General features: G+C 48.2%; 1 protein-coding gene across 3 annotated transcripts in view; it reads left to right on the top strand.

Moving 5' to 3' along the window:
- Window positions 1-2,432: 2,432 nt before the first annotated feature.
- Window positions 2,433-14,817, top strand: part of TRANK1 (tetratricopeptide repeat and ankyrin repeat containing 1) — a 97,638-nt gene continuing 85,253 nt past the window's right edge. Inside the window, exon 1 of one of the 3 annotated variants that reach the window (XM_061127745.1) lies at window positions 2,433-2,635. Coding sequence is in view for 1 of the 3 variants with exons in the window: in XM_061127743.1 (XP_060983726.1) it covers window positions 3,232-3,254 (23 nt within the window). In the remaining 2 variants the exon portion in view is untranslated. Of the gene's footprint in view, window positions 2,636-2,835; window positions 3,036-3,216; window positions 3,255-14,817 lie in introns of those variants that run through there. The other 2 variants (XM_061127744.1, XM_061127743.1) reach the window with 2 other exon arrangements.

The raw sequence follows: 14,817 nt of genomic DNA on the forward strand, positions 1-14,817 counted from the left end.
CTTTTCCAGTAAATCGGCTCTTTGCATCAGGTGATCAAAGTACTGGAACTGCAGTTTCAGCAACAGTCCTCCCAATGAATATTCAGGGTTGATTTCCTTTAGGATTGACTGGTTTGATATCCTTGCAGTCTAAGGGACTCTTAAGAGTCTTTTTCTAGCACCACATTCAGAAGCATCAATTCTTTGGTGCTCAGCCTTCTTTATGGTCCAACTCTCGCATCCATACATGACTATTGGAAAAACCATAGCCTTGACTACCCCTGTGTGCCAGGGATGCCTGCTATTATTAAACCCAGAAATAATGCATCACATCAAAGATGAAGAGAATGTACAGAGTCAGACAATAAACTGCAAATTCATTCTGATATTTCCATTTTAGTTTTCAGTTTATAGAATTTTCCCTAACTTCTTTGATTTTATATTTGTATTTCTTTTCTCTTACACTGAAAATCTTGATTCTGAATGAAATTGATTGTAATTGACTATTTGCTTATTCTAATTTATACACACGACTGGGTAATAAAGATATTTCCAAGTAATGTCTCTAAATAAATGCTTTCAAGAATTTTTGTAAAACATACCAATATTACTTAATAAGGATGTAAGACTATGAAACTCAAGATTTCTCTGCTGGTTCTTTTTTCCCTTAGGGTAAACAAATCTGTTTTAAAGTCACTTGAAATAATTTTTGTTTGGTGGTGCTACCCAGTTGATATACATTAAGTTAATTTGTTTCAGTATGGTTTCAATTTTAGAAACTACTTTTCAGAAATTAGGTTTAACTTTTCAATGATATTTAAGGTTCCCTTGGTTTCTAAGTCAAAACTAAAAAACAAGGTATATTTAAAGAAGCCTAGGTTCCCTATCTTTCCCCTCTACCCTGTTTCCCCTTGTAGGTAATCTTTTGTCTTTTATTTTCCTTCCATTGTTTTGAAAATATAAGCACATGCACTAAAATATTGACCTCTCCTTATTACTCTTCCCCACTTAGTATTTTCTGCCCAACACCCCACAGTGTTAAATAGTGATCCCCCTCATGGCTCAAAAGCACACATAGTTCTTCTCTATGGTGTGAGTGTATCATGGTTTATTCAGTTGTTCGCTATTAATGCACATCTAGTTCCCTCATTCTTAATCCTGAACTGATAACCATCTGAGGAAAATCCAGAACAAGGAGAACAAAACAAAAAACAGAAACAGAAAAAGGAACTCAGGGAACAGAGCCTATGTAGAGAAAACAAAAGCTACTGTATCTGCAGGGAAATTAGAAAAGGTATGTAATCGTGGAAAAGAGAATGGGGACCGCCAAAGGAATGCTTACAGAATAAGAAAGAGCTCTTGGAAAAATCAAAATGTGGTATCAGAAATTAAAAACAGAAACCTCATTAAGAAAGATCAGAAGAATTTTCTCAGAGGTTAGAGCAAAAAAAACAGAAAAAGAGTCGGACAGGACCTGGCGACTAAACCACCACCACCATAGTCACCAGGAGAGTTTTTAAAAATCCTGGGCCCATATCATACCCCATACCAATTAAATCAGATTAAGTAGGAGTAGGGGCCAATCATCAGTTGTTTTTTTTTTTTGCCCTCCCCACACCCCTCCCACTATAGGCCTGCAGGATCTTAGTTCTCCAACCCAGGCCCTCCGTAGTGAAAGTTGAGTCCTATCCACTGGACTGCCAGGGAATTCCCAGACATCAGTATTTTTGAAAGACCCTCAGATGATTCCAGTGTGCAGTCAAGTCACGGAACCACTGGGGTAGAGTGTGTATGAGCAGGCTAAGCCTGGAAGGGTAGGGTAAAATTGTGAAGCTCCCAAGTGCCCAGCTATAAAGGGCAATAGAGGTGCCATTGACAGTTTTTGAATTGTATGTGATGCAGTGCGGTATCTGGGGAGATTAAGGCACAGAAGAAATGGGAGGAGGTGAGATTACAGAAGCACAGAGAACACAGGCTAGACTGATAGGCTACTTCTTGACTCAGAAGAAGCAGCGCAGAGAAGCACCGCAGGCTGTGTGCCTTAGGTGTGCCCAGTTCAGTTCAGTCGCTCAGTCGTGTCCGGCTCTTTGTAACCCCATGACTTCAACACTCCAGGCTTCCCTGTCCATTACCAACCCCTGGAGCCTACTCAAACTCATGTCCATCGCGGCGGTGATGCCATCCAGCCATCTCATCCTCTGTCGTCCCCTTCTCCTCCCGCCTTCAATCTTTCCCAGCATCAGGGCCTTTTCCAGTGAGTCAGTTCTTCGCATCAGGTGGCCAAAGCATTGGAGTTTCAGCTTCAGCATCAGTCCTTCCAAAGAATATTCAGGACTGATTTCCTTCAGGATTGACAGGTTGGATCGTCTTGCAGTCCAAGGGACTCAAGAGTCTTCTCCAACACCACAGTTCAAAAGCATCAGTTCTTCCGGGCTGTGCTTTATAGTCCAGCTCTCACATCCGTAGGTGTGTCCATGGATCACCAAGTCTTCCTTGCCTCATTGGAAACTCTACTGTTGCTCTGGTTCAAGCCCCGCGAGGCTCCTCGGTTGTGGTGCTCCCGCAGACGGGTGTGAGCACCACCAGGAGGCAGTCTAGGCCCCACCCGGCCCAAGGGGAATCCCCAGCACCCCTGGAATGGAAGGCCGAGCATACAGTAAGTACTCCATGTCCAAGGTCAGACGCAACCGAGGCAGATAGGAAGTGGGAGCTGATGGGCACGAGGCGCATCTACCCGGGGCCTGTCCCCCTAGTTTCTTTGTTGGAGGGGACGAGAGGTCCGGGGGCGGGGCTCAAGGCCATTGGCTGACCATTTCCTGTCTCCCCGACAATCGCGGCGACCTCGCTAGGGTGAGAAGTCACCGTGACCAAAAGCTGTCGGAGGGGGGTGTGCGCGCGCCCGGTCCCTCGAGGTGCACGGCTCGAAGCACTCGTTTTTCCAAAGGTGGCCGAGAGCCACCCCATTGGAGCGCTCGCCCGCAAGATGGGAGACATCGAAACGCCTCTTTAAAACACACGGTGACAAACACCTCCTCCCATCCAGCGGTGCCGTGCACGTGAGTTTTCGGGCCCTCGCAACTACGTGGAAACTTGGAATAGGTCTGTGGCTGCCTACAGCCGGGCGCCGGGGTCTCTGCGCCCCCGCCCCGCTCGTCGCGGCGGAGGGGGCCGAGCTACCGCGAGCCGGAGACCCCGCCCGCTGAGTCCGTCCCCGGGGAAGCGGCTCCCGAGGCGGCAGCGGCGGCGAGGGCCATGTGGGACGCGCGGGTAACTAGGTGCGTAGAGGCGCCGGACGTGCGGGGGGCTCCTCGGGCCTTCAGCCGTGCCTCTTCCCGGCGCGAGGGAGGCGGCCGCGCGTGGGGGCCGGCGCGCCCCGAGGCCGCACCGGGGCAGGCGGTCCCTGCGCTCATCTAGGTGCAGACGCAGGCTTGTTGCGCGGGGTCCGGCGCGGGGTGGGGGTGGAGGTGGGGGGCGGCTCCGGCGTTCCTGGCGCCTGGGGAAGGGGCGCGCGTTGCGACAGGACTGCGGCGGCGCGCGGCCTGCCACGTCCCCACCGCGGCACCAAATCTGCGGCTCCGGGGCCCGCCTCCCACCTCCTCCGGTAGACCCCAGGGCCGCGAATGTTAAGACCAGCGGACGCGCCCGCGGGGCGCGCTGCGGAATGGCAGGCGCCCGGGCGCGGGGCGGGATTTGCCGGGAACTTAGGGGAGTGCTGGCCGCTTCCTGGCTGGAGGAGGTTGGCGAATCCAGCTCCGAGCAGGCCTCTTCCCCAGCCCGCTCGATCATGAGCTGGGCTTGCCTCAGGCCCACCGTCCTCGGCCAGAAGAGTCGGGAGGAGGGGATAGCACTAAGGGCCCGGGGTTCAGAGGCGGAGTCCCAGAAACCCAGGCTTCTGCTTCCGAGCGTTTGCAAACGCGGGCTCGGAGCCTGGAGCCTGAGAGGTGCACTCCGCCCCCTCGCCGCACGCCTACTGGGAGCCCCGAGCATTAGCCACCTGGCTGAAACTGCCTTTCTTCAGCCCGACTCCCGGCTAGGGGCGTTTCTAGGAGGCTGCAAGCCTTGGTTCCTACTAGGCAAAATTTATCGGGAGATGTACAATTTGCAAAAAACAATTTTTTTTTTTTTTTTTTAAGAGGAGCGAGAAAGGGGTGGGCTCTGAGGTTTCTAGTCCCAGTCCAGTTGTTGTTGACCTAATCAGTCCTTAAGTGGGAAGAAAGCAAGGAGCCCAGGGCCTTCAGCACCCAGGTTCTGCCCCAGCCTGGCGCTGAGCTTCCCAAGTTCCAGGCACCTTTCTGAAGCAAGACTGTTACCCGGATGGCTTGGTCTTTTGTTGATTATCCTGTTTTGTGCTTTATAGGAAGTACTACCCTGAAGGAGAGTCAGAAGTTTATTTCAGTTGTTTTGCAGTCATCTCTGTTTTGTACAATCGCAGGATGGATGCGTGAGCTCTGAGTACCCTGTGCCGGCCTTTGTATCCTCCACAGGAGATGGAGGGGGGGATGGGTGTGTGGGGGCATGTGTCCCCAGGGTCGGATCTCACTGCTTCCGGCCTATGAGCTTCTGTCTTTTCCTGACCAAGATCCACAATAGAGTCCTGCACCCAGGCACATATATATATCAGTATAAAACTGCAAGAAGAGCGTCGTGAGTGCTAAGTCGATTTACTCACGTGGGACTCTCTCTGAACCCATGGACTGTAGCCTGCCCGGGTCCTCTGACCATGGGATTTTCCAGGCAAGAATACTGGCTGGAGTAGGTTGCCATGCCCTTCTCAAGGGGATTTCCCCCACTCAGGGATCCAAGGGAGTCTCTTATTTTCTTTACCCCTAGTACCACCTAGGAAGCCCCCAAGAAGAGCCTCACAGAATATTTACACTCTACTGGGTGAGGACAGTGATATTTTCTATTCTATTCCATATTCTGTTTTTTTTTTTTTGAAACCTAGTTATAATCCGTTAACTTGGTTTGATAACTGACTAACCGGTCCTCACTGGCAAGTGTAAGCTTTCTTTGGGGCACCCCCAGAGAGGTGGAGGAGAGTATCCATATTTCACTGGGAACTAACTCTGGAAGGGATGAATTGGTTTAAGAGACATGAAGGAGGCTGAGATTCAAACTTGAGTAAGGAGAATACTAGAGGTTGTGGCTGCAAAGGCAGGCTGAAGGATGCTTCTGGTTCCTCTGGTTCTATTCTGTCTGGCCCCACCAGGCTGCCTGCCTGCCAGGAGCCCAGTGAATGGGTGGGGCCTCCTGTGAGTGCTGAGGAGGTAGCAGAGTAATGGCTTCTTGCCATTATGTCTTTTTTTGTCTTTTTTCTTTTTTTTTTTTGAGTAAGCAGGAAGGAGAATGCTGAAAGGCTGCCAGGAGCTCTGGATTCATACATTCCAAAGGGAACTCTTTTAAGTCTCTGCACAGAATTTCACCGCGGGGTCAGCAGCAGGGCAGCAAACATTTTATAGATGAAGAAGCTGAGGCTCATCACCTGGTAGTCATTACAGCTAATTAGTAGTAGATCTGGCCTTAGACACCCACTCTCTCAGGGACCGAAAAGAGACTTTATGGAATTCTTAAACTTCTCTTTGCTGATCAGTTCTTTTTTTCTGCACTTGCTACCAAAGGCCCATTCTTATGCTGTGCATCCTCTTAGTATTTTATTTTTGCTTCTTGGGATGAAGAGTCTGTTAGCAGCCAAAATAGAGCATGCGAGCCTCTATCTAGGTGGGAAAGGTAAGTGACCCTGAGGATGTTCTTAAAAACTGAAGTGGGGTTGGGTTGTGGGTGTGGTTTTGCTTTCATTGGCCTCCAGGAACAAGCTGTTCTCTGCCTTCCCAGACAGAGAAGTGGAGCTGACCTATTGGCACCCTGCCTCTGGGTTTCCAGTCACTGACCCAGCTAACCTTGTCTCATGGCTTTTGTAACAAGTTTCCTTAAAGTGTAGCCTGAGTTTCTTAAGGCCCAGAAATCTTTGTTTCGACAAATCTTTATAAGAAGGAAGAACTAGGGGGAAATGGACAGCCTCTTTGGCAAAGATGACTCTTTATGTTACCACTGAGATCTATGGTGGGACAGTGGCAAGGGTGGAGAGAACATTTGGTTTTAAACTTTATTTTTTAATTTTTGGCTTCACCGTGCCGTTTGCAGGGTCTTAGTTCCCTGACCAGGGAATGAACCTGCAACCTCAGCAGTGAAAGCATATAGAGTCCTAACCACTGGACCGGTGGGGAACTACACACTGCTATATTTAAAATGGATAACCAACAAGGAACTCTGCTCAATGTTATGTGGCAGCCTGGATGGGAGGGGGGTTTGGGGGAGAATGGATGTGTATGGCCGAGTCCCTTTGCTCTTCACCTGAAACTGTCACAACACTGTTCTTTGGCTATACCTCAATACAAAATTAAAAAAAGGAAAAATAAGAAACTTTTAAAAAAGGTATTGAAGCAGGTAAACAGACATCTTTCGAACCCCAAAATGTCACAGTGCCCAAACCAAGATGAGTATTCTTCCTTTGGTCACTAAGGTTGTCTGTCCATTTTGCCTGATCAGACATTTTTCTTTGTCTCAAATTTCCTAAGTAAGCATTGCTTTGTTTCCTTGATTTTGTGGAAAATCTGAAAGTGTGACTGAGTGTTACCTGTAACCCCCTGACCCAGTATACCCGAATCAACTCCATCTTTTGCCTGGGCGTTGAACCAGCATCAGTGCCCACCTGCATCCCCATAGCACATTTGTTTTAGCTTCTTTGAGCCTGGTGAGCTGGTAGGACCTCCTGTGTGTTTGTCGGAGACAAGCAGAGTCTGGATCGAGCTATTTCTGTTTGAAGTTCTGATGACATCTAGATTGAGGTGTTTTTATCTTGTAAATGCTAAGTCCTCCAGTCAATGAAAAGAAAGATTGCTAACCTTAGAAAACAGTGATGACCTTTTGAAGGTGCAGGGGCAGACAAGTGTTCCCTTCTTTCCTTTTATGTTCTTTGGCTGGTTCTAATAATTAAATTGACACAAGGGATTAACAGGAGGAAAACAAATTTAATTTCCTGCCTATGAGCGCGCCTTAAAAATATGAGACTCAAAAATAAATGGAAAAAAAAATATGAGACTCAAAGAAGTCTAACTGATACAGGAAGCTTTTATGCCTTTTAGGCAAAGAAACAGCAAGCATTGACAAAGGGGCTTGGGCTTGGGGTAATAAATTGGTGAAAAAATAACAAGGTTTGTTTACACAGCTCTCTTGCCCTAAATTCCCTATCTCTGTTGATAAAGATGCCTCCTACCCTTCTGGTACAGGGAGGATGCCTTTCCCGTGGGAAATTTATTTTTTGCTTTCAGAGGGGGAAGGAGGGTCAGAGTGTCCTTTTTGCACCAGCTCTTTCTCAGATACCTTTGATACAAAATAATAATCACTGTGCTAGAGTGGCACATTATAGGGTAGTATATTCAGGCCATTTGGGGGAAGCTGCACAACAGAAAATATAGAGAATTACCGCACTCCACTGAGTAGTTTGATTTACTGTGAAAAATACTTGCATCACAAGTGTCAACTGGGATGAGCTTTGTGTCCGGCAGCAGTCCCCAGGGTTCTCGCCTATGGTCACCGTTGGATCACCTCATCCGTTGTCCATCAGGGTCCACTGTACCTTGAGGCTCAGAAATTGGTAACTTCAAACGCTCACTGGAGTCTGGAATCTGAACTCACTGTCCAGGTACTAAGGGTCTCCGTAATATGGACTCAGATTTTGTCTCTAATATACCCTTTGTTCTCCTGTCAGCGTCTCACCTGGTCTCACCTCTTTCTGGTTTTTCGCTTTCCAAGGCAGTTCTGCTCCTCACATACCTGAGGGCCAGTATACCTCATATACTGGCCGATGGAGGATTTTTTTTTTTTTTTTTTTCCGATGGAGGATTTAAGCACGTGAGACCTAGGCACTGCTAACGGGGCAGAACAGAGTCAGAGCCAGGCAGCCCAGGGAGCAAGGGTGAGTGGACATGCAGACAAGCCTCCCAGAAGGGTTCCCAGCTCCTGAATCCTCCGGCCCTGGACAGAGTCTGGGAGGTAAGCTTTGTGCTATGCCCAGACAGATGGAGGGCACTTCCAGCAGGACGGATTGAGGGGTGCCGGAGAAGAGAGGGTCATTCCAGGTAAAGGGGGCAGCTTGTTATGAAGAATAATGACGAGCACCATTTCCTTATATACAAACACGCCACGAGGACGTGTTTAGAGGTTCTACTAGGTGAGCGTAGCCGCTGGTACACCCCACATGGAATGGTCCTCTTGGACTGGGCATGTGTAGGAGGCCATGGGGGAGGAGGTGGGCAAATATCTTTTAACAACTCCCAGATAAATAAGTTTTGGAGATCTAGTTAACGCACAGCATAATGATTATAGCCAACAACATTGTATTATAAACCGCAAAGTTGCCAGGAGACTAGATCTTAATTGTTCCCATCACAAAAAAGAAATTATACTTGTCTGTCATCATAGAGGTATTAGCTAATGCTATGGTGGCAAGCATATTGAAACAGATAAATATAAAATCAACACCTTGGGGACTTCCCTGGTGGTCCAGTGGTTGGGACTCTGGCTTCCAATGCAGGGGACGTGGGTTCGCTCCCTGTGTTGGGAAGACCCCTTGGAGGAGTGGGTTATACTCCAGGATTCTTGCTTGGGGAATCCCAAGGACAGAGGAGCCTGGCGAGCTACAGTCCATAGGGTCACAAAGAGTTGGACATGACTGAAGCGACTTAGCCCTCATGCATGCTACCAATAGTTGACTATGCCTGGCTCTATGTTAAATGAGTTTCATGTATTATTTATTCCTCAGAGAAATATTGTAAACCATCCCCATTTTACAGCTCTCTCTGCCCCCGAGTGTGAGCTTCATGAGGGCAGCAGAGGTTTGGGTCAGTCTTGATGCACATGTCCCAGCATCTAGCTGAGGGCCTGGCACACAGAAGGTGCCCAGTACTTGCTGACTGGCAGAGGAAAGAGGAAGTCCAGACCTATAGGTGACTTGGCCCCTCTTTAGCATTAAGGAAACTGAAGGTGAGGGTTAGGGAATTGGCTGCCTGACCCCAGGCCTGGAATAGGCCCAGTGGGACTGGATCCCAGGTTTGTGGACTTTGTCTTTTGTGAGGAGGAGGCATGCTTGTCCTCCCCGTGGGGCTGGCGCCAGCCTTGTGACTGCAAAGGTGTGTGACGGGGAAGGGGCCAGATGAATTTGGGATCATGTGGTTACAACAGGGAGAAGGCTGGAAAGGAAAGTTGAAGGAGGCGTGTGTGTTTAAACAGCTTTGTATGTTATTTAGAAGGCTGGGAAAGCGGATGGCTGTCTTTTCAGCCTGGCCAAAGTTCACACTTTTTTCAAGACCGAGTGGAAAGCCCTGTGTTTCCGAAAACTGTCAGCTGGTGCTAGAACTTCGGAGGGACTCAGATCCCCCCAGCATTGCTCAGGTATCTCCCTATGAGGAGGTGCCTTTCAGGGACCCTGTCTGGGGGAGACTCTTATTTAGGGGAGCTCCTGGGCACCTCTGGACCCTTCCCATGCCCCAGTGGGTGGTGTTCCAGGCTCTCCACTGGGTTTGTCTTGCCTTTCAGTCATGGGGAAGCGAATTGCTGTGGTCTTAGGGGTGGGAGGAGGGACAGAGGCCATTAATCTGCACCTGAAATGTTACAGGGGCTTCTCAGGTGGCCCAGTGGTAAAGAATCCACCTCCCACACAGGAGACATGGGTTTGATCTTTGGGTCGGGAAATGCCACAGAGTAGCTTGGAGGGCTACAGTCCAGGGAGGTTGCAAAAATTGGATACAACTTAGCAAGTGAAGAGCAGCAGCAGCAAAATATTACAGAGGGGCTTGGGAAGGGATGTGGAGCCCAGGCCGCTTGGGCTGCTATTATCCAACTGGAGTTCTGCACTAAGTGAGAAAGCGCCTTTGTTCTAGGGCTGTCATGGGGTGGGGGTGGGGTGGGGGGGCGCTGCTCCCACTTCACAACCATCCATAGCTCCCAGGTACTCTGAGGGAGAGTGGGAAGCCTAAATACAGGGACTGTGGCAGTAGTTGGGCTGCCTGGATTTAGCACAGATACTGAATCAAGGCTTCTGAGCAGCGTGTGGAACGTCCTCATTTGTCTTCAGGCGGAGTCTGGAATGCCAATTTTTCAGGGTCACTGTTTTGGGGGTTTGATTTTCATTTTCAAGGCCGCCCTTTCTGTTTTCCCCAGCCCCCAGACCCTTTCTTCACTTCACCTCTCAGGGTGTTGTGAACACAGATTTTGGTATCAGACTTAGGTTTGTGCCTTGTTCAGAGAAGTCCCTTTTCTTTGATTAAACCTGTTTCCTGACCTGTAAAACTGGGATCATAATTATACGTCCCTCACTGGCACTGTTAGGAACAATTTGATGATAAAAATGTCTGAGAAGGGCTTAGCGTGGGGCCTGGCATGTAGTAAGGGCTCAGTGAATTTTATCTGTTATCATGCAGCTACCCAGGACTGCTCTCATTCAGATGGCGCAGTGCAAACAGGCTGGTCTGTGGCACAGAGAGGAGAAATTGTACCCACCCCTGGCCACCAGTGGGACGGGGGTCTCCTTATGGCCTTCCTCTTTGGGGGTCAAGTGATTTTGACCCCCACTTCTGAGTGACTGATTTAGACTCCACTTCTGAGCCAGGAGCTGAGATGTATCCTTCCCGGCCCTTCAGCAATATTTCTTGAGCATCTTCCAGGGCCCTGGTGGTTTCAGAGACTTGGAACATTTGCCCTTCAGGGTACAAACCACCTGCACACTATCCGAGACTAAAATGTGCCCGAAAGCTCTTAGCTTGTCCTTCCTTGAGAATGAATTTCTTTAATCTGAGTTTACATTCATTCTTGTCTTTTTTTTTTTTTTTGCAGTTAAAAGATTCCGTCTCTTGTGAAATTATGCGGACAGCAGATGGTACACGTTGATTTATTTTTTTAAGATGATACACTTAAAAACAAATTCTGATTTGGCAAATCAAGGAGTTGGCAACTTTATTTAGGCTCCCTTTGATTTCTTTCCTCTGTGTGCAAATGTTACTGTTTGTCAACTTAAAAAAAAAAAATTAGGAGTCACTGATTTATAGGATTATTCTTTGCTGTTAGCATTTTTCTATCTCTGGCACTGTCATATCCCAGGTGACACGTGGCCCTGTTTGCTGACTTTTGGATTTTCAATAGGTGTTTAAAAATTTGGGTGAACATCTTTATCCTTGGTTTTCCCCAAATAACCAACAGCTTTGGCGGTATGATCTTGGTTGTTTTTGATTTGTACTTTGTGTGGTTGGCTTTTCTTAAAATTTGGGACTACTGTTGTAAAATTTAGTTTGTGCCTTAAGAGTTCAGTCTACAGGGGAAAGCAGAAAAACAGTGTCTAGCATGGAGCTTTTGAGACCTAGCACAGGGCCTGAAATACTGAGACTGTGGGAAAATATATTTAATATGTTCAAAACTGCTTAGATCCTAACTCAGGGCCCTAAGTGGTTTTAAAAGCTACACACACAGGGCCTGGGCAGAGATGTTCACAGCAGCAGCGTTGGCTTTAGCTGGGGTGAGCACGGCCGGTGACAGGTTTGCTGGGGTTCAGAGTGTCGGTGGAGGAGGAGCACCACAGGTCTGAAAGTCCTTTGGAACTTTTCTGGAAATTGTGCTTGAGAGGAGGTGGGGGTGGGGCCTCAAGACCCTGGAGGCTTTTGTAACGTGGGCGCAGCCTGTGATCTGAGGGATCCAGGGATGTCTCGCTGGTGGTGATGAAGAAGCTGAGCAGGAGCTGGGTGAGTCTGAGGCGTGTGTGTGTGTGCTCGGTCACTCAGTTGTGTCCAACTCTTTTGCGACCCCATGGGGTGTAGCCCGCTAGGCTCCTCTGTTCACGGGATTTCCCAGGCAAGAATACTGGAGGCCATTTCCTTCTCCAGGGGATCTTTCTGACCCAGGGATTGAACCTCAGTCTTCTGCATCTCCTGCATTGGCAAGTGGAGTCTTTACCACTGCTCTACCGGGAAAGGCCCTTAGTCTGGGGCAGGGAGGCCAATAACAAAGACGGGGAGGATGTGTCCAGAGGGTGTGTGTGAACCCAGCTTGGGGACGGCTGTTCTGGGGCCTGCATGCCTCTTAGGGGAGACAAAACTGAGGGTGAGGTGGGGAACAGGTGACTTGCATTGGCCTGCGGTAGGGAACTTTGGGTGTTCATGCTTGGAAGCATTAATTCATTCTGGCTCAAGTCTTCATTACGCAAACTGGGAATGGCACACAGGACTCATCTGGGGTGTGAATGTGTGGCCACCTAGAATGAATGGTGCGGAAAGGATTCTGAAGCCTCATCAGGCCCTGCAGGAAGGAATACTGTGATCAGAGGGTTGAGTGGGTGGGTGGGGAGAGAGAACCCCGGATAGGGACCTGTGTCTAATGTGAAGTTGTAGAGAGGGGTGAAATAGGCAAGTCCTCTTCCTTCATTTCTAGTCAATGAAAGAAAAATTGCCAAGGACTTGGGCAGAAGGTAGAAGGTTCTGGAAGGCTGATACTGTCTTTGGGAACCAGAGAAGGGGCAGGAGCTTGTGGGCCTCAGGCAGGGAAATGTGGGGTTGTAGGGCCCCAGAAGGCCCTCCTTCTGCCCCCCCTTTCTTTGCGTAAACGTACCATCATCTCTCACCAAGAGGATTTTCTTCTCAGGGTTGGGGTGGGGGGTAAGGCTGCGCCCCTCTGGAGCTGCCTACCTGAGTGGGGAACTTTTCCCAAAGTTCCAGTCCAAAACCCCTGGGGAAGGGGGCTCCCGGGCTTGCAGGTCTGGCACCCAGAGCCCACGTGAGATCCTGGACCCCCCTGCACGCACCTTGGCCTTCCATTCCAAGGAACAACTGCAGGAGAGAAGGATTTGGGTCCATTTTCGTACTTGACAGCACTGACCCCTTCCACTCTTCATTCAAGGCCTTGAATCACAAATTTTTCTCAGCTGCTTAACTGGCTGGTAATTTCAGAGAACCCCTGTGAAAACAGACAGACAGATCTTAGGGCTATGGTCTTTTCCTCCCTCCCTTCAGAGCTGTGTTTTTTTTTTAATTCTTATTGGCATATGGTTGATACACAATGTCGTTAGTTTTCGGTGTACAGCAGTGAATCAGTTACACACATACATGTGTCCACTCTTTTTTTTAGTCTTTTCCCCTATAGGTCATTACAGTGTGTTGAGTAGAGTTCCCTGTGCTATGCAGAAGGTGGTTATTAGTTATCTGTTCTCTGTGTGTGTGCATGCTCAGTCACTTCAGCCGTGTCCAACTCTTTGTGGACCCTGTGGACTGTAGCCCGCCAGGCTCCTCTGTCCATGGGATTCTCCAGGCAAGAATACTGGAGTGGGTTGCCATGCCCTCCTCCAGGGGATCCTCCCGACCCAGAGATCAAACCCAGGTCTCCTGAATCTCCTGCGTTGCAGGTGGATTCTTGATCGATAAGACACTGGGGAAGCCCCATTTTATGTATAGTAGTCTGTCTATGTTAATCCCAGTCTCCCAATTTATCCCTGTCCCTCCTTATCCCCCTGGTAACCATAAGATTGTTTTCTACATCTGTAACTCTGTTTCTGTTTTGTAAATAAGTTCATTTGTACCATTTTTAAAAATTCTACATGTATGCTATACCATACAATATTTGTGCTTCTGTGTCTGACTTACTTCACTCTGTATGACCTCAGGGTTGTGTTTTTTAACAAAATATTTTCTCTTTGCTGGGTAAACAAAACAAAGGTCCTGTAAATGTTACAAGGATCACACTGAAATAATGGAGATTGCCATGGCCTGTACCACTAACCCGAACCTTTCCTGGATTTCGGGCCACGGTGGGTTCTAGTCCTGGCCTCCCTGCCCACCCACAGGTGCTGTAGACCAGGTTGTGGGTGGGGGCAGGAGTCAGCCTGGATCTCACCCCTGGTGCTCAGCCCAGTGTGACCGTGGTCAGGCCCTCCAAATCTCTGAGCCTGGGGAGATTTGGCTTAGAGCATTTCCCTTGCTCTGAAAATTTTAGCCCAACCATCTCACTTTCTGAAATCCTTTCAATTTTAGTAATTCTGAGAACATATTCAGAGAGATATTGTATTACATTCCTAGATCTGCAGTAAGAAATTGTACAACCACAAACTGGGTGACTTAACAGAAAGCTATTCTCCTATGGTTCAGGAGCATGCTCCCCATTTTTTCCCCATCTCCCCAGAGATCTCCACTTAACTCATTTCTTAAGTGTCTCTCTGGAAATTCTCCCAATAGATCAAATCAAATATATATATGTACACTAACCTGTCCTCAGACTCTCCAATTTGCTCTACAAATTGTTCTCCAACTGGCTTTATTCACCTTGGTTGCATGTTTTGACATCTCTTCCTTTGGATCTGCCATATTTATTCTTAACAATGATAGTGTTCTATTCTGAGTGGTATATATACCACTTTATATAAGTGTCTCCACTTGTTGGACTCTTGGATTTGTATCCTTTTTGCTTTGACAGGCAATGAGGCAATTAATATCCTCATGTCCTTTAATGAAATATGTCTGTAGAATAAATTCCGAGCAGCCGTGTGAAAAACTTGTGTATTTCTGTAGAGAGAAGCTGTACCACTTAAATCTTGTCATCAGCTGTATGTGAGAGTGATTCTCCATCCATAACCTTGCTGCTTAGGGTGTTGTTAAACTACTTTCTTGGAGGAGGCAATGGCAACCCACTCCAGTACTCTTGTCTGGAAAATTCCATGAATGGAGGAGCCTGGTAGGCTGCAGTCCATGGGGTCGCTAAGAGTCAGACACGACTGAGCAACTTCACTTTCATTTTTCACTTTCACGC

This window comes from Dama dama, chromosome 24, assembly GCF_033118175.1.
Source record: "Dama dama isolate Ldn47 chromosome 24, ASM3311817v1, whole genome shotgun sequence".
NCBI lineage: Eukaryota > Metazoa > Chordata > Mammalia > Artiodactyla > Cervidae > Dama > Dama dama.